Here is a 24,438-nt window from a genome sequence, read left to right as displayed (position 1 = left end):
CAGTGAGACACGTCTGCTCAGTCTCACATCCCGGCCACGCAACCAGAGTGTAGTTCAACCTGCCAGTAAACCTAAAATATCAGATGTAAGTGAACTGACACTGTAGTAATTTGCTTGTAACCGCAATATACAGGGGTACAGGTACTCTTAAAAACAAGGACACACAGGGACTCGTGTACACATATACACATGCACAATCACACACAGACACACAAAGGTTTGACTTGATGGACCTGTGCCTTTATTCAACCTCAAATACTATGTAACTATGTAACTGACTTAAATTTGTTTGATTGTAGGTGACTATTGTGATCAAGTATTTCTTCCAGTTTGGATTCTTCCCATGGAACGCGGACTTAGAATTAAGCAAAGATAAACCTTACCATCCTCCCAACATAATTGGTGTGGAGAAAAAAGAAGGCTATGTCCTCTATGATCTTGTTCAATTGCTTGCTTTATTTTTTCACAGATCGATCTTAAAGGTAAGTAAACCACACGTAATTTCTTAAATTAACCTATTACACACAGCAGTTAGTTGCAGAACCATGCAGGAGCCTGAGATCCAATAGACCTCATTGAACATGATAAATATCACCAACCAGATGCTAGTGGTATTTTAGGGAGTGACAACCTTTGCGGTAGACTGTGTGAATTGTAGCATTGCACTAATAACATGATTATTCCTTTTTTCATTTAGCCAATGTGATATTGCTAAACACATGCACACAATAACATTTTATGCAGTAAAGCACATCATACATGCAGTAAACCTTCAGTAAACTTTAAAGTCTCTTGCTAAGTAAGGAGTAGCTGTCCCTATTTTAATGCATTGTCTTTTCGAAATTCCTAGATATGTTGTACATGTAAAAGATTAGCTGGATGTAAATAATGTTTCCAATATATTTTGCTCCCTTTTTTCTCTGTTTAGTTTGAGGAGTGGGTTGCCATATTTATTTATTACATATGTGGGTGCTGCTTCCTGCTTTGCAATACTACACAATAGTTGTTCTTTATATATGAGTTGGCCAACTCACTGAAAACAACGCACTTCCTGTTTTGGCTGATATCCTATCTCAACAGCTGTTTTTAAATGTGAGGTTGATTGAGGCATGTCAAAACAAAGATATCCCTCTAGTGGTTATTCTAAAAAATAAATATATATAATATACCAAACTAGGGCCAAAAATGGGAAAGATACATCTAACAATACTTTAAAATAAACACTGCAGTTGTAGCTCAAAATAAAAACTAATTAGAAATACTGCAGTTCCACTTTAATGACATCATTGTACAGTTCAAGATGACATCATTGGGTCAAGCACCATTGATTCCTTGCACTTGTTAAAGGGACATTAAACTCAGGAGTTAAACCTTAAAAATGATGGCTACTTTACAACACACACAGGGACCATGGGGAACAAAAGTAGCCACCCTCCAGAAGGAAGGACAGTGTCAGCACCAGTTCAGAGATGATTTGAGGATCTACAGCAGAGTGATACACAAATACAATACATTTCGGTTAATAGTTATGGTGCTTGAATGCATTTTTAAGGTTTAACTCCTGAGTTTAGCTACACTTTGTGCTGGAAGGCCTTGAATCTCCTCTAGTTATGCACTTAGGGCTATAGAGTTCAGTGGACATGTATGTTCAAATAATATGTATTTCATATACTGTACTCATAAATATTTGCACATACAAAAACCTCTAAAAAAGTATCTGTCTCTGTTGGTATAGTCATTTTTGCAACCATATTTAATTTGTATGTTTGTGTGACTGACATTTTGACAACAATTTAAAATCAGTTGCTTATTAATAACTTAGCTTCTATGTATTTCCTTAAGTGTCACGGTCTTTGGGATGAGGACGAGGTGATTGACAATACCACCCACAAGGACGAATCAGATGGTGAATTTTCAGAAGCTTCTGTAAGAAGAGATTCTGTTGGATCACTAAAATCAGTCAATCTTGCAGCCTCTGCAGAATCCATCCATGTTCACTTCCCAGAAGAGAAGACAGCTGTGAGAAGAGCAAGTAGCAGTGGATCCCAAATATCTCGAAGGTCCAGTTACTCTTCCTCACATAACAGATCAAAGAGAGGTAAATAGATTGCTGTATGGAGCAAATTACCATTACAATGCTTTCCCGCTCTTTGTGTTTTAATCAAGCGCCATTCACAGAACTTAAAGTGGACCTTTACCCCTTTTGACTAAAAATCACCTCAGCATGCAGCTCTGCATGCTGATATGAAATCATCTTACATTCATTAGCTAAACAAACATTTTTTATTTTACCTACAATTTTCTTTATTTCCACTTCCTGGTCCACTTAGGCCCAAATGATGCAATCGTGCCCAAATGTTGAATCCTAGGAAAGTTACATCAGCAGAACAATGCTGGGAAATCTCATCTCAGGGAAAGGCAATTTCCTCCCCTTAGATGATGCTCATGGTCACATGTCCTAGACATCTAGTAACCTGCCCTGAGTTAAAATGGCCACTGTCATAAGACTGGGGAAGAAAAGAAAAATAAGGGATGCAAAAAATTAAAACCCTGTAATTATCTAGAAGTATCTGTAGATTGCCATTACTAAACATGTCTAAAGGTGTGTTTGTTGTTATTTTGAAAATATGGGTAAAGTTCCTCTTTAAGATTGGTTCAGAGCTATAGGGAATACATGCTTGCAATATTATACATTGCTTTTTTTATGAAGTACTAAAAGAAGGTATTAGAATATGTTCTAAAAATGAATCGTACAATATGCAATGCTATGGTGTGAATGATCCCTTAGTGCCTTTTTCCCTTAGGAAAGTGGACACCCATTATAATGTCCACAGCAGACCCAGGAAATCAAGCTCTGCTTTTTTACTATTGAGAGGAAGGGCTGAGTGAAGAGGGAGAGACCAGCACCAACTTATCAAGGGGACCATAGTGACTAGTATAGGTTTTCTGGCCTACCCGACTGACTTACCTGAAATAGAACCATCCACAGACATAAGATCATTGCTAAATTCAGTAAAAAAAAATTTTTTTAACCAATGAGTTACCAAACCAATAATGTATTCATAAAACACAGAGGGGGGGGATTTATCAAAAGTGGAGCAGACAGAATCAGAAGCAGTTGCAACTAATCAGCATCTCTCTTCAGTTTGCTCAGGTAAGATTTGAAAAGGAGACAGAGAAGCAAATTGATTGCAGTGCATATCTGCTGCAGATTTTGCCTGCTCCGGTTTTGCCTGCTCCAGCGTATCACTCAGACAAAAATAAAATCCTGGAGTTACTAATGAAATTTAAAGAGGGCATTAAATTCATACAGGCCTGTTGATTTGTTAGATTGTATATCATATATGTATAGATTGTTTAATCATTATTCCCAAATACGCTGGTAATATTGTTTATAGTACGGTATATAAATAATATGTAGTGTACTTGTGTAGCACAAATAATAATGTTTGTTGCAATCTGTTTCCATTAAAGGTAGCACCAGCACTCGAAACAGCAGCCAGAAAGGTAGCAGCATACTAAGTGTGAAACAGAAATCAAGAAAAGAACTGCTTATGGAAAAGCTTCGAGAGCAACTCATCAAAGCAAAAGCATTTACTATTAAGACGTAAGACAATTCACATACTTTTTATTTTTGAGTTGTACAAAAAAAAAAAAAATACACAACTGCACCCTATGCATTAGAGATTAAACAATACAGTTTTCATTGTTGTGAAGCAAAAAATGTGCTTCAGGTGAAATACTTTCTTTTCTTTTTTACACCAGATTCATTGGGGCTGATTTACAGTAACTGGAGAAAATAAAATAAACGCAAAATTAAACTTACCTATGGCAACCAATCTGCTTTCATCAAATACAGCAAGAAATCTGATTTGTTCCTATGGCCTCATCACATGAGAATCGGCCGGCACATACAGCTCAGTGCCGCGTGCAGGGCCGTATCGGGCAGCTCCCTGGAAGGACAGTTGCTGTGTGTGATTAGTACGCAGCCCCTGTCCTTCTCTGTGGGACTACGCGGCCATACGCCACCCTACGCTCACCCTCCTGCACGTCCTTGCGGGTGTCCGTACTCGTACGCTGACAGGATGGATCCTGTCTGCGTCCGAGGTGGGACACCGGCACCTGTACAGATGTGGAGGAGGGTGAGCGTAGGGGGGTGTACGCTTGCGTAGTCCCATGAAGACAGGGGCTGCATACTAATAACACGCAGCACCTGTCCTTCCGAGTAGCTGCACGATTCGGCTGTGCACGCAGCACGGATCTGTACATGCTGGCCGATTCTCGTGTGAATGAGGCCTTAGAGTAACAGCTCCGTCTTTGCTCCAGTTTTTGTAATCAGATCCACTGAATACAGGCTTTGGGAAGTAAATTTTCTTGTTTCAAACAACCTTCACTTTTAGTTGTAGATCAGTGTCACAATGCATAATACATATCTGAACAAGCTGTACCTGCTTTACATCTACAAACCAACTGAACACAGAGCAGCAGAAGACTCTGAACCTTTTTACTAATAATGGGTCATTCCTGTCTTTTCTTCCAGAATCCTTCAAATATATTTGCCAATCCGAAGGTTCTTCTACAATCTCATTCATCCAGACTACAGTGCTGTGACAGATGTCTATGTGTTAATGTTCCTGGCAGATACAGTAGACTTCATCGTTACTGTGTTTGGCTTCTGGGCTTTTGGAGTAAGTTATTATAACTAATAAAAGTGCCAAGTTTGTTCTGGTAGAACAAGGCAAATTAATAATATATTGTGCAAGATAAGTTTTAGCTTTGTCTGGAGTTGTCAGATAATAATAATTTGTTAAAAGGAATCAAGCCAGCAAAGGATTGAGGTGCCCACAGACATTAGATGACAGTTTCTTTATCGGACCATTTTTGGCTGTATTAGGTGATGGCCTAGTGGCACATTCAGACAGTTCTCTATGACAGTTGCAGGGTGAGGGTGGGGGTGGGGGGTGGTTAAGTGATCAAATGGGTACTTATCAATTAATTTCCTTATCAAATCATTGCTTCCCCCAAATAAGATGGCACCAGGAATGGGAAGTTATGTCACCCCCTCTTTGCATTCAAGCCTAAACAGAATGGCCAGTGTAACTAATTTTCTTCTGTTAATGGAAGAAGCCAGATCTGCAGAAATCAGCAGATGATCAGCTATGCATTCACATTTGAGTGTACTGTGATGTTTATGGAGAATTTTATACCCAAACATGTCTATTGAGAGCAGTGTCGGTAGAAAAAAGGCAATTACACTCAAAAGTTTACATTTGGATAAATTAAAGAGTAAAATATACTCTGCTCAATACTTAGGTCTGTTGTATCACATTGCAGCTGTCTCATGTCGGCTCTATACTGGGGGTTGGGGGACCACAAACCCCTGATTGCTGAGGTCACGGCTTCTTCCTGCAGAGAGCAGTGACTCTCAGTCCCAGCTTCCTTTAGGGATTCCCCCCTCTCCTCTCTGTCCATACAATGACAGCGCTGGAAGAACAGACAGGTGGAGGGGGTGGGCATTACTGGCTCTGGCTCTAGAGAGGCAGAGCCAGTTGTCAATCAGGCAGCTGGGTGGATCCAAACAATATTGTCGAGATAGTTCCCTACTGCAGTGTGGCTCTGCACTGTCAGCATTCAGTGAGCAGTAGCCCGCTATATGCTAACTTTGAGTCAAAAGAGAAGCAAAGTCAAAAAAGGTTTTGACGTCCAGTTTACCAAGGATGATATGCATCACGCATATCATCCTTGGTAAACTGGACGTCAAAACCTAGGTAGATAGGTGTGAAAAGTGGAGGCTTGATAAAAGCGCTTGTTCACAAAAACCACTGTTTCTATGCTTCAGCATGTCAAGTTTTAGCTCCACCAACACAGTGGATGAATAATACTGATAAAAAGAACACTGGGGCAGAACTGGAACTATTTATTCATTTGGTTTATAACGGTTTTATTTTTGTTATTTCAATAAGTAGATAGTTTGGTAAAAGTGATGTGTCCAAAGTGGGTAAGATAATAGTTGCCTGGCTGCCATTATGCACTGCTTGGTGAAACATAAGCCCAGTACAAATGTGCAGCCAGTGCAGTCAGAACTCTCGACCTACATGCTGTAAAGCATATCTAAACCCTAAAACAAAAATATAATATATTGCAGTTTGCTAGTCCGTAGTTGTGGTAGCTGCATTATTTTCTTTTTTTAGGCTATTTCACCTGGTAATCCTGTGAATAGTACACTTCCAGTTCCTGGGTGGCTGAGTTTATTCAACTGTATCTACAAAGGGCACCCGTGGTTATCACCCAGGCTGGACTTAAAACATGTCTGCCTTTCTTTATCTCCATTTCAGTGTGTTTGATAGGATTAGAAGCTTACACAAGAAAGATAACATTGTTTTTGGGTCAAATCACAGTGACAAGGATACTGCAATTCTGGCAAGATCAAAAGGTATTTTTTGTACTTGCTGAAAATGTTTTTAGCTTATAAAAAGAAAATTAATACAACCACGACAAGGACTGGTGGGTGATCTGCAATATCTTACACTTTTTTTTCTTGAGTCTAATAATCCTTTAAGTCAAGGGTTCTTAACCTTTTTCACAATTACAGACCACCATTAGAATGACCCATACCGCTATACCAGTCATTCGAAATCATCATTATCGTGGATTACTAGTAACAGAACAGCTATTAGAAAATCATAACAATTATCATATTTTTGTTTGTGCATTCAAAACATGGAATCCAACTACAGTTGCTGACAATGTTATTTGCATGTCATCTGACACATAAAGGGGATTTCTGCACTTTGGTTTCAGGTTCAATGATATAGAAAATCATTTTTTATTTATTTTTCAATATTCAGTGATCAAGTTCAATACTCTTCATCAATATCCTCAAGGGTTATGGGTACCCACTGTAAGGAAACTTGCACCAAGTAATGAAGCCACAGGAAAAAAAATGTAAACCAGGGAACTTCCTGAAGTTGGCAGTGGTCACCCCTGTATTTCTACTAAGCTAGGTTCAATTAAAGTAACACTAGAAAGACTAGAGATGCTGTTAACATGTCATGTGAATGGTACCGATCCCTAGTAAGCACCCATTCTTGTATGTATGTTCTCAGAAACACTCAGCTGCAGCCGACATCACCTCATCATTGTCAGAAGACCAGGTCCCAGAGGCATTCTTAGTGATGGTGTTGATACAGTTTGGCACAATGGTTGTGGACCGCGCCCTATATCTCAGAAAAACAGTCATGGGAAAAGTCATTTTCCAAGTCATCCTGGTATTTGGAATACATTTTTGGATGTTTTTCATTTTGCCAGGCGTAACAGAAAGGTATCTATGGAAATTATATCCTGGCTAATTGATAGTTTCAACACAATTGTCATATGAGAATAATGGGGTAATAATCCTGCTTCTATTTGGTGTTGTACAGGAAGTTCAGCCAGAACACTGTTGCCCAGCTGTGGTATTTTGTGAAGTGTATCTACTTTGGACTTTCAGCATATCAGATCCGTTGTGGATATCCCACACGTGTGCTTGGGAACTTCTTGACAAAGAGCTACAATTATGTCAATCTGTTCCTATTTCAAGGGTAAGTATCAGAACATAGATTGCACTGTAATCTTCAATTCATTATCACCACATGCGTCTGTATGTACATGTAAGAAAGACATTAAGTTACCTATAGTGAGTAACAATATTTCACCTTTTGGATCAAACCGGCAACGTTTAAGCCACATCTTACTGGTTGAATATCATTCAACCAACTTAACCTGTTAATTGCAAGGGCAAACAATTGTGTTACATTCCCTTAATAGATTTTCCACAATCATACTTTAGTTATAATTACAGAATTCATTAAGATATTGAAAAAGGTGTGGAGACATAGAATATCATGGGAAATATCATCACTGCAGCCTTTGAAAAGTAAAATAAACTGGGAGGTCATGTAAAGCTGAATTCCAGGCATGTATAGAAGACCCAAATCAAGGCAACTCTGTATTTATTAATAAATCAGTAAATTTATTTTTAAAGCAGCAAGCTTTAGTACCAGAATTTGACTTGGGATCAGCCTCTTACAAACCTTGTACAGAGGCACTTAAAACAAATCAGGTATGCTGCATGCAAATGTGTTAACAAGGAGAGTCATAATAGAAGGAGGAAGAGCAGAGAGGGAAGAAAAATGACCTGATCAGACTGCTCCTGTTTATTTTTTAAAAGCAACTAGTGTAAGTACCTGAATTTGATTACAATCAGCCTTTTGCAGTCCTTGTTCAGCAGATCTTAGAATGGGACAGAGAGAAGAAGCACTGACAGCCAATCAGTTGCTGCTGTGTTCATGAGCTAACAAGGAACAGGCTAATAGGAGTGACAGAGAGATGAGCTCATCGGTCTGCTGCTTCTCCTTCACTGTCCAATCAAAGACTGGAGGAGGGACAAGACCTAGTTGTATCACATACCAGAAGTAGAGAAATGTAAGGCCTACAGGCTGTCTGTACTGTCTAACCAGGCTGTGTAAATCTTAAGCTGCCTTTACACTGTAGTATTTTCTTTGTTTAACCTGTCGGCTGAATAAAGAAACTACAACAGATTCTTCCATCAATGCTTATGAGTGTTGATCAACAAATGTCCCACTGTCTCCATTGTATTCTGATGGTGGCCAACTTTCCCAACTGGCTCCTTCGATCAGCTGATCGAGGGATGCTGACCGAAAGGGTTCCGACAGCAGCCTCATTGTGTCAATTTTGGCCAGTTCATGAAGAACTGGACAAAATTTGCATAGTGTATGGCCAGCTTTAGGAATGAATGGACAGAAATACAAATCCAATGGCAGGTAAAAGAGCTCCTATATATGTATTTCTTCTGTGTATTAAGCTGTTTGCCTGAAAGTCAGTTTCAGTGGAATGTAAAATTGAACCTAGCATACACATATCTGGTAAAAAACATCATATATGCCCAGCTTTGTAAATGATTAACACTAGGAAATTAATTTCCACCCAGACTTTTCTGCACAGCGAGTAGAGCTTCCTATGATTCTAGTGATGTGTGATGTCTTTCCTCAGGTTTCGTTTGGTGCCATTTTTAACTGAGCTACGAGCTGTCATGGATTGGGTATGGACTGACACCACACTCAGTCTTTCCAGCTGGATCTGTGTAGAAGACATTTATGCTCATATATTTATACTAAAATGTTGGCGTGAATCTGAAAAGGTAATGGATGTGTTGTCATTATAAAACAAAATATAACAAATATTAGGAATGTGTCATAGCAAATTGCAAGCTAAAGAGAAATAAAACACACAATTCTTCTTCTAAGCATTTGCTTATAATTGTGCCTTTTAATATTCTCGACTGCTAACCAAAAGTCCATTATGCAGTTGATATATGTTTTATAAGGCTTTAAAAGGAACCCATCAGGCTAGGGGAATGTGCCCCCTTTTGGAGCACAATTCACATCCATGTGTTGTAGTAATGTACACGTATGTAATCTGTGATATTTGCACATTATTGTGTGTTGTGTTAACACACTTAAAACCAGGCTTGCAACATTTTTTTAAGCAGTGCAATACAACATTGTGGTGCGCTGCAACACAAGTGTGTTGTGTAGGTGTGTTGGGGTGCCATTCAAAATGAATAGCACCACAATGGATTGCACTTTTCATTGGTTTTAGCGCAATACTCAATGCAGTGGTGTGCATGAGCCTTTAGGGCAGACTCACCTGATGGTGACCTGGTGCATTGCATGAATGCTTGTGTACGTTAACATGTGTAGCGTTAAGATACCCAAATGAGCTGGCAACAAACCAGACCGTGCTAAAAATTGGACATTGGACACAGCAATCTCCCACTCTATCCAAAACAATCTATCCAGAAAATAATACATTTGCTGTATATTTTCAAAGTAAATTGACCCCCTTCCCCGACTATGCTCATTGCGTCAATTCTGCAATACATTAAGTGGCATGGTAATATGCATACATAATTTTTGGCATATTTCTTATTAGATGCATTTAAATGCATCCTATAAAGATGTCTTCCAAGGACAGCTGCATTTATGAAGTTCTGAAAATACTAGCTCCTTGGCTGCCATATTGGTCCAGTGGCTTTAGTGCTTTCTAAGCTACTGAGGCATAGCAAGTAAGCAGATTAGAAGGTCTGACTTCACTCTGACTTTTCTGGTGTAGATGTGCATTCATGGTCAGGGGTTCGATGTATCCAAGCCTAGGACCGCCAGGCACCTGACATTTTCAGAAAGATATCAGCAGTGGTATATTCCATATTTTTCTCAGTAAAGGCTTGCTTTAATGGCAACAAGACTGTACTTGGAAACTGCAGTTCATACTTGACCCACACTTTCCAAGCATACTGATATGAGCGAGATTTTGGTGTTTGTGATAGACCTCTGCAGTTCTGTAGAAAAAGCAGAACCCAAGTGACAGCCATGAAAGCTCATCATAATATAAAACCTATAATAAATACTTGACCCACACTTTCCAAGCATGCTGATATGAGCAAGATTTTGGTGTTTGTGATAGACCTCTGCAGTTCTGTAGAAAAAGCAGAACCCAAGTGACAGCCATGAAAGCTCACCATAATATAAAAGCTATAAAAAAATATTTTTGATATTGCTCTTACAGTGTTAAACCTATTGTCTTTTAACATTTGAAATCGTGTTTTTGTAGAGATATCCTCAGCCACGTGGTCAGAAAAAGAAAAAAGTTGTAAAATACGGAATGGGTGGCATGATTGTGGTTCTTCTGATTTGCATTGTTTGGTTCCCTCTGCTGTTCATGTCTTTAATAAAGTCAGTTGCTGGCGTCACAAACAAGCCCCTTGATGTCTCCATTAAAATCACCCTGGGAGGATATCAGGTAAGGCTTATTGGTGATTTGGCTTAAAATTATTCTAACAGCTATGGTTTGATGTTATTGTTCTCTTCAGGTTTTGATTGGCATTAGGAACAAATGAAACAAAAAAGAACACCCCCACCAGGTGATGTGGTGTTTCAGTTTGGCAGCTAACTTGTTGATCCATAGGTGTCACCATATTCATTACCAACCTAATTTGAGCCAAGTGACCCAATCTTAAAGGGAAAGTGTATTGTGTTTTCAGTAAATGCCTACTTTGAGTTAGCACCTTAAAGAGAAACTGAACTTTGGAAGCTGTCAGATGGCAAAGAAACAGTCACCAATGTTGCCTATAGTCTTTCTGCAGCTAATGTTTCCCCATTACTGACTAAACAGACTAAACATGCCATGTTTCATACTGTGCCTCTATATGAAGGCAGCCATCTTGGTAGAAGCAGCTGCTTTCTTATCTCAGAGCCTCAAGCAAGGAGAACAGTGAGCAACACAGGAGTGACAAAACAAAATCTCACTCCAAATCAACAGTCTATCAGTCAAAGACAGCAGTGCCTGAGATCTCAAATTCAGATATACAGCTATGAGACTGTAGGCACAGGAGTGCCTAGGTATCCTCACATACCAGGAAGTGCACTGCTATATTTCAGGAGGAATTCCAGACAACGGGTACATTTTCAGGGTACTGCTTTGGCTCAATTAACACTTCTAGACGTTTCCTATAGTATAGCAAATATTTACTTTTTGTGTGCATCACCATTTTAAATTCCTTTGTATACAGCTTTCGCATGCTTATAAGCTCACTCTTTCATATTTTTGTTACTATCTGAGATATATCGATTGGTACACAGGTAAAGACCTAAGAAGAAAAGGTTTTAAAGCACAACTGAGCTTACAGTTTAAATTAGTTAAATACTTTACAAGCGCATTAAATCAAAAGGGCTGTAAGGTTTTGCAGTTGTCTTTGGAAAGCAGCCACAACATAAGAAGAAAAGCCTGTCCCCTGCAGTCTTCATTTTGTCAGGATATTTCATTTTAGTCTTTTGAGGAAAATACATTTTTATTTTTAGTCGCATTTTAGTCATCAGATTAATTTCTATTTTACTTTAGTTTTAGTCAACGAAATTCAAGTTGATTTTAGTCGACAAAAATGAAAGTTGATTTTAGTCGACTAAAATCGAATAGGGTTATTTTTAGTGTAATGCATTATTTAAGCAGTTCTCCAGCATTCCCAAACTCATTTCATTATATATTCCTGGAGTAATTTTTTATTTTATTTAACTTTTGTTTTTTTTTTTTTTTTTTACTTAATTGCTATCACATGGGGGGCTCACAAGCCCCTTATGTGATAGAACATTTGAGATAACAGGTTCTCTTTAAGTTGATATTAGGGGATCTATTAGACCCCTAGTGTCACCTTTCCTCGTCACTGGGGAATGGTAGCTGCCTGCTGAGGCTATTTGAGCTGCCTCCTATTGGCTATTTTAAATTACAATATCAGGCTGGCTCTTGCACCCTCCCACTGCCTGCTGTCAATCAGCAGAGGTGGGAACTGAAGGAGAGAGTTCTCCTTCAGGTCCTCCTCTGCTGATTGACAGCAGGCAGTGGGGCAGGTGCAAGAGGCAGCCTGCTATTGGCTATTGCAATTTAAAATATCCAGTAGCAGGCTGGCTATTGTTTCCAGCTGCTGATGTCAGACTTGACGCCGGTGTTCTATTAATCCCTCGAGTCTGAGGGATTGAAAGAACACCGGCAGAGAAGGGGCACGGGGAGCAGAGAAGGGAGCTGGGGAGCAGAGAAGAGAACAGGGCGACCAGAGGAGGAGGAACGAGGTGGGCAGCTTAGGAACAGGCAACCAGAGGAGGAAGAACGGGGTGTGCAGAAGAGGAAGAATGGGGGAGCAGCGGAGGAACAGGGTGGGCCAGAGGAGGAGGAACAGTGCAGGCAGAGGAGGAGAAATGGGGTGACCGGAGGAGGAGGAACAAGGTCGGTAGAGGAGGAATGTGGCAGCAGTGGAGGTACAAGGGGGTGGCAGCAGGGGAATGCACAGTCACCGCAGTCTCTTCTCCCCGCTGGCAGGGAGAGCAGCGGGAAGGCAGGGAGAGCAGCGGGAATTAAAAGGGACACAGACCGCTGCACCCAGGGAGGAGAACGGACAAGCAGAGTGGCGGTGGCAGCGGCTGCAACTAATTGAAAATCAACTAATCAATAATGAGAGTTGTTAACAACGATTCTCATTATTGATGTAGTTTTCGTTAGTTACCGGATGAAAATCGCTTTTGTCCCATTAACCACTCTATAATTTATTTTTTGTTTCCTTGAAAAATGGCCAAAAAACTAAAACAAACAATTTTCGGTGACAAAATTAACACTGGTCCTCTGCCAGCATACTGCAGAGCGGGACCCTTGCTCTGTGTGGAAGCAGCGGTCCAACATGCTCCTGCTCTTTCAAACCTGTAGTACTGCAATCAGGAAAGTGTATGCACTCAGCTGATTGGAGACCTCTAATGCAGATTTAAAAGTACTGATCAAATTGAATTGGAATATAACATACTGATTATCACCAACAATACTCAAATCATTCGCATAGCTTACAAATATTGAGCTTTGTATGCCTGTACTAAATGTCTGATCTACTGTAGTACAATTCAAGTTAGTTTATAGGTGAGGTAAAGCCAGAGGCATAACTAGAAACCTCAGGGCCCTGGTGCAAGAAACCATGAAGGGCCCCTCACTCCACCCCCCATAAAAAAAATGTTGAAATCATGGGACCCCATTTTTTTATCATTTTATTTATTTTATTATTTTTTATTTTCAATACAGAAGATAGATCACACATGTGCTCTATCTTCTGCACAGCTCAGGTTGTGACAGCTGACACAGGAGCGCTGCTTTGCTACCCGCTCTCCATCCTGAACTGCCTTGCCGTAGGCTGGGGTCCCCCAGAAGAGCAGGGGACCCCGAAAACCATGGCACAGAAGAAGGCAGCCGGCGGGAGGGCAGACCATGGGGGGGGTGGACCATGGAGGGGGCCGGACTAGTAACAAGCAGGCTGCATACAAGTGATTTCAGCGGCTGTATAGCAAATGCGACTGCTGCGACCCTGGTAGTTCTGCCAGTGGGTAAAGCACTAATTTCCAAAAGCAGACAACATAGTAGAATAAAAACTATACATGAGCTGACAAAGAATTGGCACAATTATACTGTAAGCCATATTTCTTGTTTTACAAAAGGACACACGATATGAATCCTCTACAACAGCGGTAGGCAAACTCTGGTTCTCCAGCTGTGGTGAAACTACAAATTGCACCATGCATCTGCCTCTGGCAGTCATGACTGTGGCTGTCAGAGTGTTGCAATGCCTCATAGGATTTGTAGTTGCACCACAGCTGGAGGGCTGGAGTTTGTCTATCCCTCTTCTACAATATAATGTGGCAATTCTGTGGGATAATGTGTAGTTGTAGTTTTTGAATCTTTTGGAAATGGAAGAAACTGCATACACTACAGCAATACATGTACAAGTATACTTACTGTTATACACATGAAAAAGGCAGCTGGCAAATATATGTAGTAATAAGACTACATAACTTTTAAATATGTGGGCATTTAATATGCTACATGTTGCAAACCAGTAGGCAATTTAGATAAGTGTACAAAGTTAGAAAAAAAACAGTCAAAATGGGCTTATTCAACAAGTACACCTTGAGTTCTGTTATTTGTATTAATTATGTAGCGATCACCCCCGAAGGAGCCACCAGAATAACTCAATAACTCAAGGGTCATCACTAGTTGGTCTAGTTGTTTTAGTATTCAGCTGCCCAATTAGCATTTAACCACCCTCTTCTAGTGCCGACAAAGCTGATATCCAGGCCAAATTATAACGCTGAAGAAGGTTTATTAAACATATTCACTTTGGGAGACAGAGTATAGGGATCCCAGACATCCAGGATAGTACACACATAGTCTCCAGACTCACCAGTCCGTTTTAGCAATTCAGTGTAGATCCATTTGTAGCACAGTGAATAGATATTTGAGCAGCAGTTGAGCATGAATGAGCACAAATCTTAAACAGTAGAGACGTCAGACTTGCTCTTGAGGTCGACTTTGTTCCGGCACCTCTAATAGCCATCAGGTTACCTGGTTCTCCTCCTCTGACAATGGAAAAGCCCTCCTCCAGACTTGAAGCCTAACGAACACTTCCCACACTCAAGCATTCCTACCCCCAGGCCTTTTGAGAGAGACCCAGTGATTGGCTGGTGAACTGCACACACACGCACAGTTTCCCTCATTGGATATCCTACACTAGAGCAGAGTCACAATCCACCCAGGTAGGTACAATCAATGCCAGAACACCTGAAATTAACCAGATAAATAGCAACTATAATCCAGCTAGACTGACTACAGCTCTGGCAATCACTAAATTACTAGTAACCACCTCACAAAAGGTGATGGGAGCTATAATTACATATTATTATTATTATTATTAAATAATTAGGGTAGTATATTAATAGTAGCCTAGGCCCAGTCAATACAGGTTTGTCATATCTATTCCTACCTCCTAAACAGAATTGCAATTCACTAAACTCACCCTGACAGTGATAGACCCGCAGGGTGGCAACACTACTTATTTGTGGTGTGTTTGGCAAGGATATATCTTTAAATCACTTGCCTGTGTACACCACCTCAGAGCTGTAATAGGTATGCCCAACTGGCACGAGGCTCCAGAGAAGAGCAGCAGGCCTGGCAAAGCAAAACCTGGCCAGGCTTGTTCAGCCCACTTCCTTCAAGTCTCATGCAGGATTAAACTGCTGACAAATGAATAAATAGATGATAATGCTAATAATTATACATGCCATTTTATTTGTTTTAGAGATTTTACTTCTCTTAAAACAGAGCATATGTTTGATCAAATTGTAGCTGAATAATGTATTTTTATATTTATTGTATCTTTTTTTATTTCTTACACATTGTAAATAAAACGAGTCACAAATTCTATTCTTTATTTTCCTTTCAGCCTATTTTTACCATGAGTGCTCAACAAAACCAGCTACAAGAAATTACAAACCCCCTGTTTAGATCATTTGAAGGACATTTTAAAAAGGAGACTGTAAGTAAATAAATCTTATATTAGAAGTTGGTGTTTGAAGAGCTACAACAAGTTGCTTACTCTACCTATGGCCATTTGTTCTTGGGTTCATTGATAATAATTTATTATAATGAGCACACTAACATTAATCCATTTTAACCAACCTAGGCAATTCCGATTGGTTACTATGGATTTATGTACTGTTGAGTTAGCAATAAGAATTCAAATTCTTAGATACCGTACAGGTACAGAAATACACTGATTAATCTTTTTATTGTGCTCTTCTCTATAGTAACAAATACACACTGTGGTTGGTTAGAGAGACTGTCTCTCTCCTTCTATAGAAATTCTTATATTACATATTGTATGTTGTATTGCCATTACCAGGCAATATAACAATAAATTGTAACAACTCCTAGCTTTTCATAATGCCCCTTAACATTCCCCTTGTTGTTTGGTTGTTTAACTGTGAATTAGTGCATATCAAGATGTATATTAAGATGCTTCTGCTTATTGTAACAAAGTGTTGTATATTTGTTTAGTCTGCTCTTCAGTTCTTGGAAGGATATGGAATGGAAGACATCACTATTGCAGAATTAGAAGGAAATTCAAATTCTCTATGGACCATTAGTCCTCCAAGCAGGAAAATGATGATAGAAAGCATTGCGGATTTGACTCATGAATTCACTTTGGTTATCTCTTGGACTATTCATAGGTATGGATACACTGTTGCAACTGTAACTGTTGTGCAGTGCTGATAAATTTGGAATAATATCTTAGGTGTCAAAATCCATTTTGTTAACATTATAAACTTCTTTTCCTGGAGTATTTCTTATATTATTGTAATTTACTAATGTATATCTTGCAGCTTAAAATGTACTTTTCAACTAAACAGCACAGAACGTGCTAGGGTGTTGTTCATTCGTGCTTACAGTGTTATTACAATGGAATAGGTACAACCCCAATTCCAACAAAGTTGGGACACTGTGTAAAATCTTAATAAAAACAGAATGCAATGATATGCAATGCTAAACCGCATACTGCATATTTGACATCAGCATGGCTTCATAGGAGAAGAGTCCAAGTGCTTCACTGGCCTGCTTGCAGTCCAGACCTTTTACCAATTGAAAATATTTGGCACATCTTAAAACGAAAAATACAACAATGAAGACCCAGGACTGTTGAGCAGTTAGAATCCTGTATCAGGCAAGAATGGGCCAACTCCAGCCACTGGTTTTCTCAGTTCCCAGACATTTACAGAGTGTTGTTAAAAGAAGAGGGGATGCTACACCCTGGTAAACATGGCCCTGCCCCAACTTTTTTGAGAAGTGTTGCTGCCATCAATTTAAAAATATTTTTTTTTAAATGGTACATTTTCTCAGTTTAAACATTTGATGTTTTCGATTGTGAATAAAATATGGGTTTATGAGATTTGCAAATCATTGCATTCTGTTTTTATGTAGATTTTACAAAGTGTCCCAAGATTTTTGGAATGGTAGAATAAATTATACAAAAGACTTAAAGTGACACTTAACTCAGGAATTAAATCTTAAAAAGTATTTAGGCACCTTAACTATTAACAAGAATGTATCTTATTTGTGTATCACTCAGCTGTAGATCATCAAATTATCTCTGAATTCATGCTGACACTGTCTTTCCTCCTGGGGGGTGGCTACTTTTGTTCCAAGCTCGCTCCTGTGATGGACTACAATGTCAATACAAATTATTAAACTAAATGTAAGATTGTAGTCCATCATGGGAACGAACTTGGAGTGGTGGCTACTTTAAAACACTCACAGGTGTCATAGGAAACAAAAGTAGCCACCCTCCAGAAGAAAGGACAGTGTCAATTCAACTTCAGAGATGATTTGAAGATCTACAGGTGAGTGATACACAAATAAGGTACATTTGTGTAAATAGTTAAGGTACTTGAATGCATTTTTAAGATTTAACTCCTGAGTATAGTGTCACTTTAACTTGCATATTCATATATAAAACTGTAGAGGGAAAAATGTATCATATATAACCTTTGATCGATAAGTTTGGGACTACATTAAGGCCCCTCACACGCAGGTGGTCCGATCAGCTCTGTCTGCTAGTAATTAAGGCGGATCTGATTGGAAGCCCAATGTAAAGCCAGATATAAACAGAAGTGAATCTGTTTACATCTAATTACCCTGACTCCATCTAGGTCCAGAACAAAAACCGAAACAAAGTTCAGCTTCGGCAGACCTGATCTTGTTGGATTAGAGGTAATACGATGTCAACTTAAATCCAAATCCCCATAGACCTACCATAGGTCCATAGCGCTCACTGAAAGAATACAGATGTCACAAGAGTAACATCTGTTCTGGTCTTCCAGAAATTACCCTTTAAACCTGTCTATTTTCACTCAGAAGGTTGCCTTCCTCATTGCCCTCTCCTCTCCCATCTGTCATCGCCTCTTTTCTTCCTAAGGTACATTCTTCATCTCACTTTAACCAGGATATTGTGCTGCTCCATGACATCCAAAGAAAATTTATCTCCACTGTCTGTATGTGGTGCATGCTTTTTGAGTCTATTTCTCTGCCCCAGCTTCTTTTTTGACAGACTGACCCTCTTTTTGCAAGGTTCCCCTTCCATGTCCCTTCCCTGTCATTTGATCAGTTAGTGCCTCATGGGTTTTTCAGCATTAGGTATCTGTTTAGGTCCTCTGTTTGCAGATTTTACCAGTATATTCATGCCTTATCTGAGCTTTGGTCCTAAGATTCTTCAGTCAGCTCTGTGAGTTCTGTTGAGCCCCTTCTGTTAACTTGTTGTTCTTGTGGGTCTGTTATCGTTTCCTGTAAGGACAGCCCCTAAGTTGCACAGCTTTTGGACGTCCCTATGTACCTGAATTACTTATCCTGTGTTCCTTAATGTACGATTAAGAAAGCTGGATTTTTTACTTACTGTTAAATCCTATTCTTGGAGTACCTTAATGGACACCTGTCCCTACCCTCTGCTCCTAGTATCTACTATTGCTTTGCTACAAAACTGGAGCATAATGGGAGTTGGAGGGGTTATACTAGGCTGCCTTTACACGTTTGTATGCTAGTGTCTAGTCTCCTTAAGGCAGCAGCATAAGCCTATGTACCTGAATTACACTTGTTGTTACCATTAATGTACTCCAAGAAAATAAAACATCAGTAAGTCCCATATTTTGACCAGTCGAAAGACTCGACCAGAGTTTAATAATCATCTAATTCTTAGTAGAAAGAATAGCCTAAAATTACATTTGATAGAATTGCAGGCAAATACCTAGTACTTAACATTTCAGTAGCTGTTTAACTGGTGAGCACAGAAAGTATAAAACTATTGAAAAATTAGAATTTCACGGGAGGAAACCATCCCATCCTTGGCTATCATGTGGGGGTAATAAATCTACTGCACCATTATGGTTGTTACTATAAAGATAAACTGAGGACTTTTGCCTGTAGCCACTTAACTCTGGCTGCACTAAAGGTAACAGGTAGTCCTAACTGTCCTTAGTATGTGTAAAGCTCTATAGATTGCATTAGTCATGTACGGCTCATATATTAGTTGTCTGGTTACACACAAAAAAAAACAGAATGTGCTTCCTTCCTAGTGACCAATCAAAAGTTTCTCTTACGTACATACATTTCTAACAACAGGAAAGAGAAAAAGAGAAAAGCTGATTGAGTGATAGAAGGGATGCAGTGACTGTCCTTCAGTCAAACACTTTATACATAATGCCCTGTGGGCACGCTTTAAAGTTCTATTCAGGTTATTGTACAGTTATCTGCACACTGAACATTGTTAGCGGTTGACTTATTTATTTTCTGTACACCCATGTAGAAACATGAGTCTTGGAGCTAAAGCAGAGATCACGGGTGATAAACATACAATTGCACTGACAAATGAAACACGAACAGCCCTGGCTAACATGATGAAATCAAACTCTTCAGCACCAGTGTAAGTATGAGTATGAAATATATTTTAAGACTCTGAACACAATGGGGTCAATTTACAAAGCTTATTTTCTTCATTTCGGTCGTTATTTCATCGATATCACTTGTTATATAGTTGATGGGTAAAGGTAGTCAATTCACAAAACTCAATAACGCCTCTTTTTTTTTAGAAGTAGTAAATTAACTATTCAGACATTATTTTAACTATTCAGATGTTATTTTAACAACTGGAGTGATAAAATATGCTTGAAATGCAATTCACAAAAGGAAAAGGTCCTTTTACCACTTGTTATTGAGACGTAGATTTATCACCTCCTTAAGGGTAGCGTTATGACAGGTTTCAGGTGTTATCTGATGCTTGTTGCACTGAGATGACGTGAAGTAAATAGAAATGGAACCTTTTTTCTTAATTTTCACATGGCTTAATGCTTTTGTATACAGAAGAAGAAGGCGGCATGTAGTTGTCATTTCTACAGTTTTAATCCTTCTACAAATGTGAATGATTTTTTACAGTTAGAGGTTAGGGGCAAATCTCACCTGACATGAAAAATCAAATGCCCCTGAACACCCTTCAGTGGGGTTGTAGAGCAAGTGGATTGTACCATGCAACACATTTTATATCAAAACAGGCATTAGGTGGTAAGGAGAATTGCTTGTCCTCCCTACAATGTCTGATTGTCAACAGATGTAGATCTAAATAAACCTAATGTTTCATATAATTATTCCGTTCAGAAATTTTTTTATTGTTATTTCTATATGATATCTTCTCTACTAAATTTAAAATTAGTATGCATGTGGCGAATATGGAATATATTCCTTTCCTATATGTGGAATCCTTTTGGGTGGTGAAAGTGAAAGCAAAACAGTCATCTAGGCATCTGCTCCACCCCCCTGCTACAAAACTGCACTGCAAAAGTGTTAAAATAACACCCAAAATTTTATTTCATCACAGTAATAGATTAAAAGAAGTCTGTGATGTTAAAATAACACTTGCTTAAGGAACGTTAAACTGCGTGTGCATTCACAATTCCCGGCTTTTGTGAAATGCATGTTTCAGCAAGCAAAATACAGAGTGGTAAAAAAACGATAGATAAATTAACTTATACTCTCGTAAAGCTGAGCTTTGTGAATCGGCCCCAATGTCCCTTATTTATTAAAGCAAATAAACAAGAGCAGGGATAAATCAATCTGGTACACTTGTTTTGCAGGCTTGCATTGGGGATGGAAAATATGATCCTGAACGTATTTATCTGATCATATACTGATGTTTAGTATGTGTGTTACAGTTCTAGTTTGTTGTGCATGTTGCAAACCCAGATAATGCTGCTCTTTTGCACTCTGTAGCAAAACATGTAAATTCAACATATGTCACCTTCAGCCTATTTGCGGGCGCATAGTAAATACCGCAAAGATACAGTTTGGTTTCGTGAGGATACAACGAACACGCCAGCTTATGCACGTAACTTTTAATAAATCAGGCCCAGTGTGCGTTAAGCTGTCCTTAGCTAATGTGTATTCTTATTGTACATTTGTGCATTAGATATACTTGGGATATTAAAATTAACTTGTGTGCATTGGTCTCAGTAGCACTAAGAAATAAGGTTTCAATGGTGTCAGTGGGTGTTCGACTGAAACCAATGCAATAGGGGGCATTTTTTTCCTGAGTCCCAATAGTAGAACTTGGGTAATGTGGAAAAGGACATGTATAGTATAGTATACGGAAATAGGCTGTGTAGAAAAGGGAATGTACAGCACAGGATAAAGAAGTGGATGGTAGGGAATATTAAATATACAGCACATCATAGAGATTAAGTCAGTGTGGAACATAAAATGTATCAAATATAGAACGGAGAAGTGTAGAATATGACATGTACAGACCAGTGTTCAGAATTAGGCAGTGTAATAGGTGATGCATAGCATGGCCTACAGTGTGAGACAGAAAAAGGAATGTACAGCACAGCATACAAAAAGTGGTGGTGTGAAATACGAAATGTACAAGAACACATATAGAAAGGGCCTGTGAAGAATAGGGGACATACAGCATGGAATATGGAATAAGGCATTGCAGAATACGGAATATACAGCATGTCATATGTCATGAAGCGATGGGGAATAGGAAATGTGCAACATGGCATACAGAACAAGGTGGCATAGAATGGGCATAAAACATACAACATAGCACACAGAATGAGGTGAGGCAAAGTAGGGAACATACAGCATGGCATATGCAACAAAGTGTTGCAGACTAGGGAGTGTACAGCATGGCATACGGAATGAGGCAATGTGGTATATGTAACATACGGCATGTCAAACAGAATGCGTTAGTTTGGAATAGGGAACTTAGATCATGATATATGTAATGAGTCATTGCAGAATAGGGAAAGTACAACATGACATGGAGAATAAGGCGGTTTGTAACAGGGAACGTATATCATGGCGTATGGAATCAGGCGGTGTGGAATACGGAATGAGCAGCATGTCATATGAGATGAAGTGGTGCAGAATAGGGAACATGCAACATGACATACAGAACAAGGTAGCACAGAATAGGGACCATACAACATAGCATACAAAATGAGGTGATTCTGAATAGGTAACATACAGCATGACATATATAATGAGGCATTGCAGAAAAGGGAACGTACAACAGGGTGTACAGAAAGTGACAGTGTGTAACAGGGAATGTACAACATGGCATATAGAATAGTGGGCAAAAAAGGGAATGTACTGCAAGGCATTCGGAATGAGGCAATAGTGTGGAATAGAAAATCAACAGCAGAGTGAGACAGTGTAGAATAGGTACAAAATATTAGTGTGCCAGTTATTTTAGTACCTCCATAGGGATGTCTTCTCTGATTTGTAGAGAATCAAGCAACTAAGGAAAACAGGTAATGGGGGATCAGGAATAGTATGAGTCTCTGAAGAATGGATAAACCTGCATTCATGCTTTTAGGCAAAGACTTTGTTGTTCTATAATTTGCCTAGTTTGCAAATGAATTTGTTTACTACTTGTCACTGGAGTTGTGCTAACTTTTTTGAGTAGTATTAAACAAAAATTGTTTGAAATATGTAAATGTATAAGTACATCAAAACCTCAGTTAAAATAAAATAATAGCGTTTTGTATTTTTCTTCAGAACACTTGAAAAGATCTATCCATGGTACATCAAAGCACCAAGTGATTCTACTGCAAAACCAATCTTCCAACTCCTTAAAAGTAAGCATTTGTTCAATGAGGTCAGGGTATATATATATATATATAAGCATATAGTTAGTTCCTGTGTATATGGATGAATGAAAACTAATGGTATCAATACTGCTCTTTTTTGATAGACAACCACTTTGTGAATATTAGCGTTTCTCTGAACAAAAATGAAGTTGGTAATGGTAGTGTTCGAGAGTGGTGGGTCCTCAATCAACCCCATAAACATTTCAACCCGAAATCTCCAAGCAAACCTGGTTTGGAACTAATTGTTTTCAGCGATAAAGTCAGCCCTCCTAGTTTAGGATTCTTAGCAGGTTATGGGTAAGTACCTGTTCTCATACAACCATCCTTAGTTATTTCTATTTAGATACAGTATTATTTAAGAACATGGACACCTTTGTACATATATTTACTGCTTGGAGCAAAGTATAGTACATTGTTTGCAAAAAGTCTGAGTTTCATAAATGCAAGAACAACAAATGTCTTTCCACTAATTCTAATGATCCCCTTTTAAAGACTATGGTGATTATAGCAGGGTTTATTTACTTTCTAAATATAATGTTACCTATTTTAGCTATAGTGCTTTACAGTGGCCAGAACTCAAGGAGCATTGACGAGGTTGCAGACTATTTAAGTGCTAATGTACATGGCTGTTCAATATGCACTTTAGATGTGTATACCATGAGTTTACATGTATTTACTATGAATTTGCCATGAGTTTGAATCCATTTGATATACAGTAAATTCTAATTTATTTTGTATAGCAGAATAGCAGTAACGCTGAAGCTGACGTTAAAGCATAACCTGAGGAACAAAAATGTAATAATTTGCAGCTTACGAGTCCTTGGATGTGGGTGTTGCATTAGTTTAAATTTTTCATGCTAATAACTTTTTCAGCTAGTACAGTAAATACCTGCTGATCCTGCCAGCACTGCAATGTCCTTGTCACATCATATGAGCTGCTCTGGTAAGACAAAAAAAGTTATACTAACCCCATCACCACCCTCTCCATGAAATGGAAATGAACAAAGATAGACATATTAGTAGTTCAAGCTGCGTGGCAACCATGACTGCCTCCGTAGATACAGTGGAGTAAACACAGCCACCCAGGGACAAGAAGGATGTTATTCGCAAGATAAAAAAATACAAAGAAAAAAAACATAATTCAGCCACGTCATCTAATATAATACAATATAATAGATTTTTGTTTTTGGTAGACATGTTAGCCGGCAAAGAATTTGGTTTGGCTGGGTTCGCTTCATTTCAGATTTTTCATTATTTCGTTTTTCGGGATTCCGATCCGAAATTCAATTTGTTTCAGCATTTGGATTTGGACGAATACGAAATTTTC

At 38.9% G+C, this 24,438-nt stretch overlaps 1 protein-coding gene across 1 annotated transcript; it reads left to right on the top strand.

Annotated features, from left to right (window-relative positions):
• Positions 1–299: 299 nt before the first annotated feature.
• LOC108800905 (piezo-type mechanosensitive ion channel component 2-like) lies at positions 300–23,230 on the top strand (the record flags this gene model as incomplete). Its single annotated transcript, XM_018572890.1, has 13 exons — positions 300–482; positions 1,843–2,098; positions 3,475–3,607; positions 4,541–4,688; positions 7,107–7,321; positions 7,422–7,580; positions 9,052–9,199; positions 10,672–10,860; positions 15,863–15,955; positions 16,477–16,649; positions 19,772–19,888; positions 23,020–23,125; positions 23,216–23,230. Coding segments are annotated over 13 exons (1,935 nt in total), but the record flags the coding sequence as incomplete, so codon positions are not given.
• Positions 23,231–24,438: the final 1,208 nt, after the last annotated feature.

The sequence above is a fragment of the Nanorana parkeri genome, unplaced genomic scaffold, assembly GCF_000935625.1.
Source record: "Nanorana parkeri isolate BGI_ZX_2015 unplaced genomic scaffold, ASM93562v1 scaffold2161, whole genome shotgun sequence".
Taxonomy (NCBI): domain Eukaryota; kingdom Metazoa; phylum Chordata; class Amphibia; order Anura; family Dicroglossidae; genus Nanorana; species Nanorana parkeri.
The sequence above is the reverse complement of the archived record's forward strand: the minus strand, read 5'-3'. Positions and strand labels throughout refer to the sequence as shown.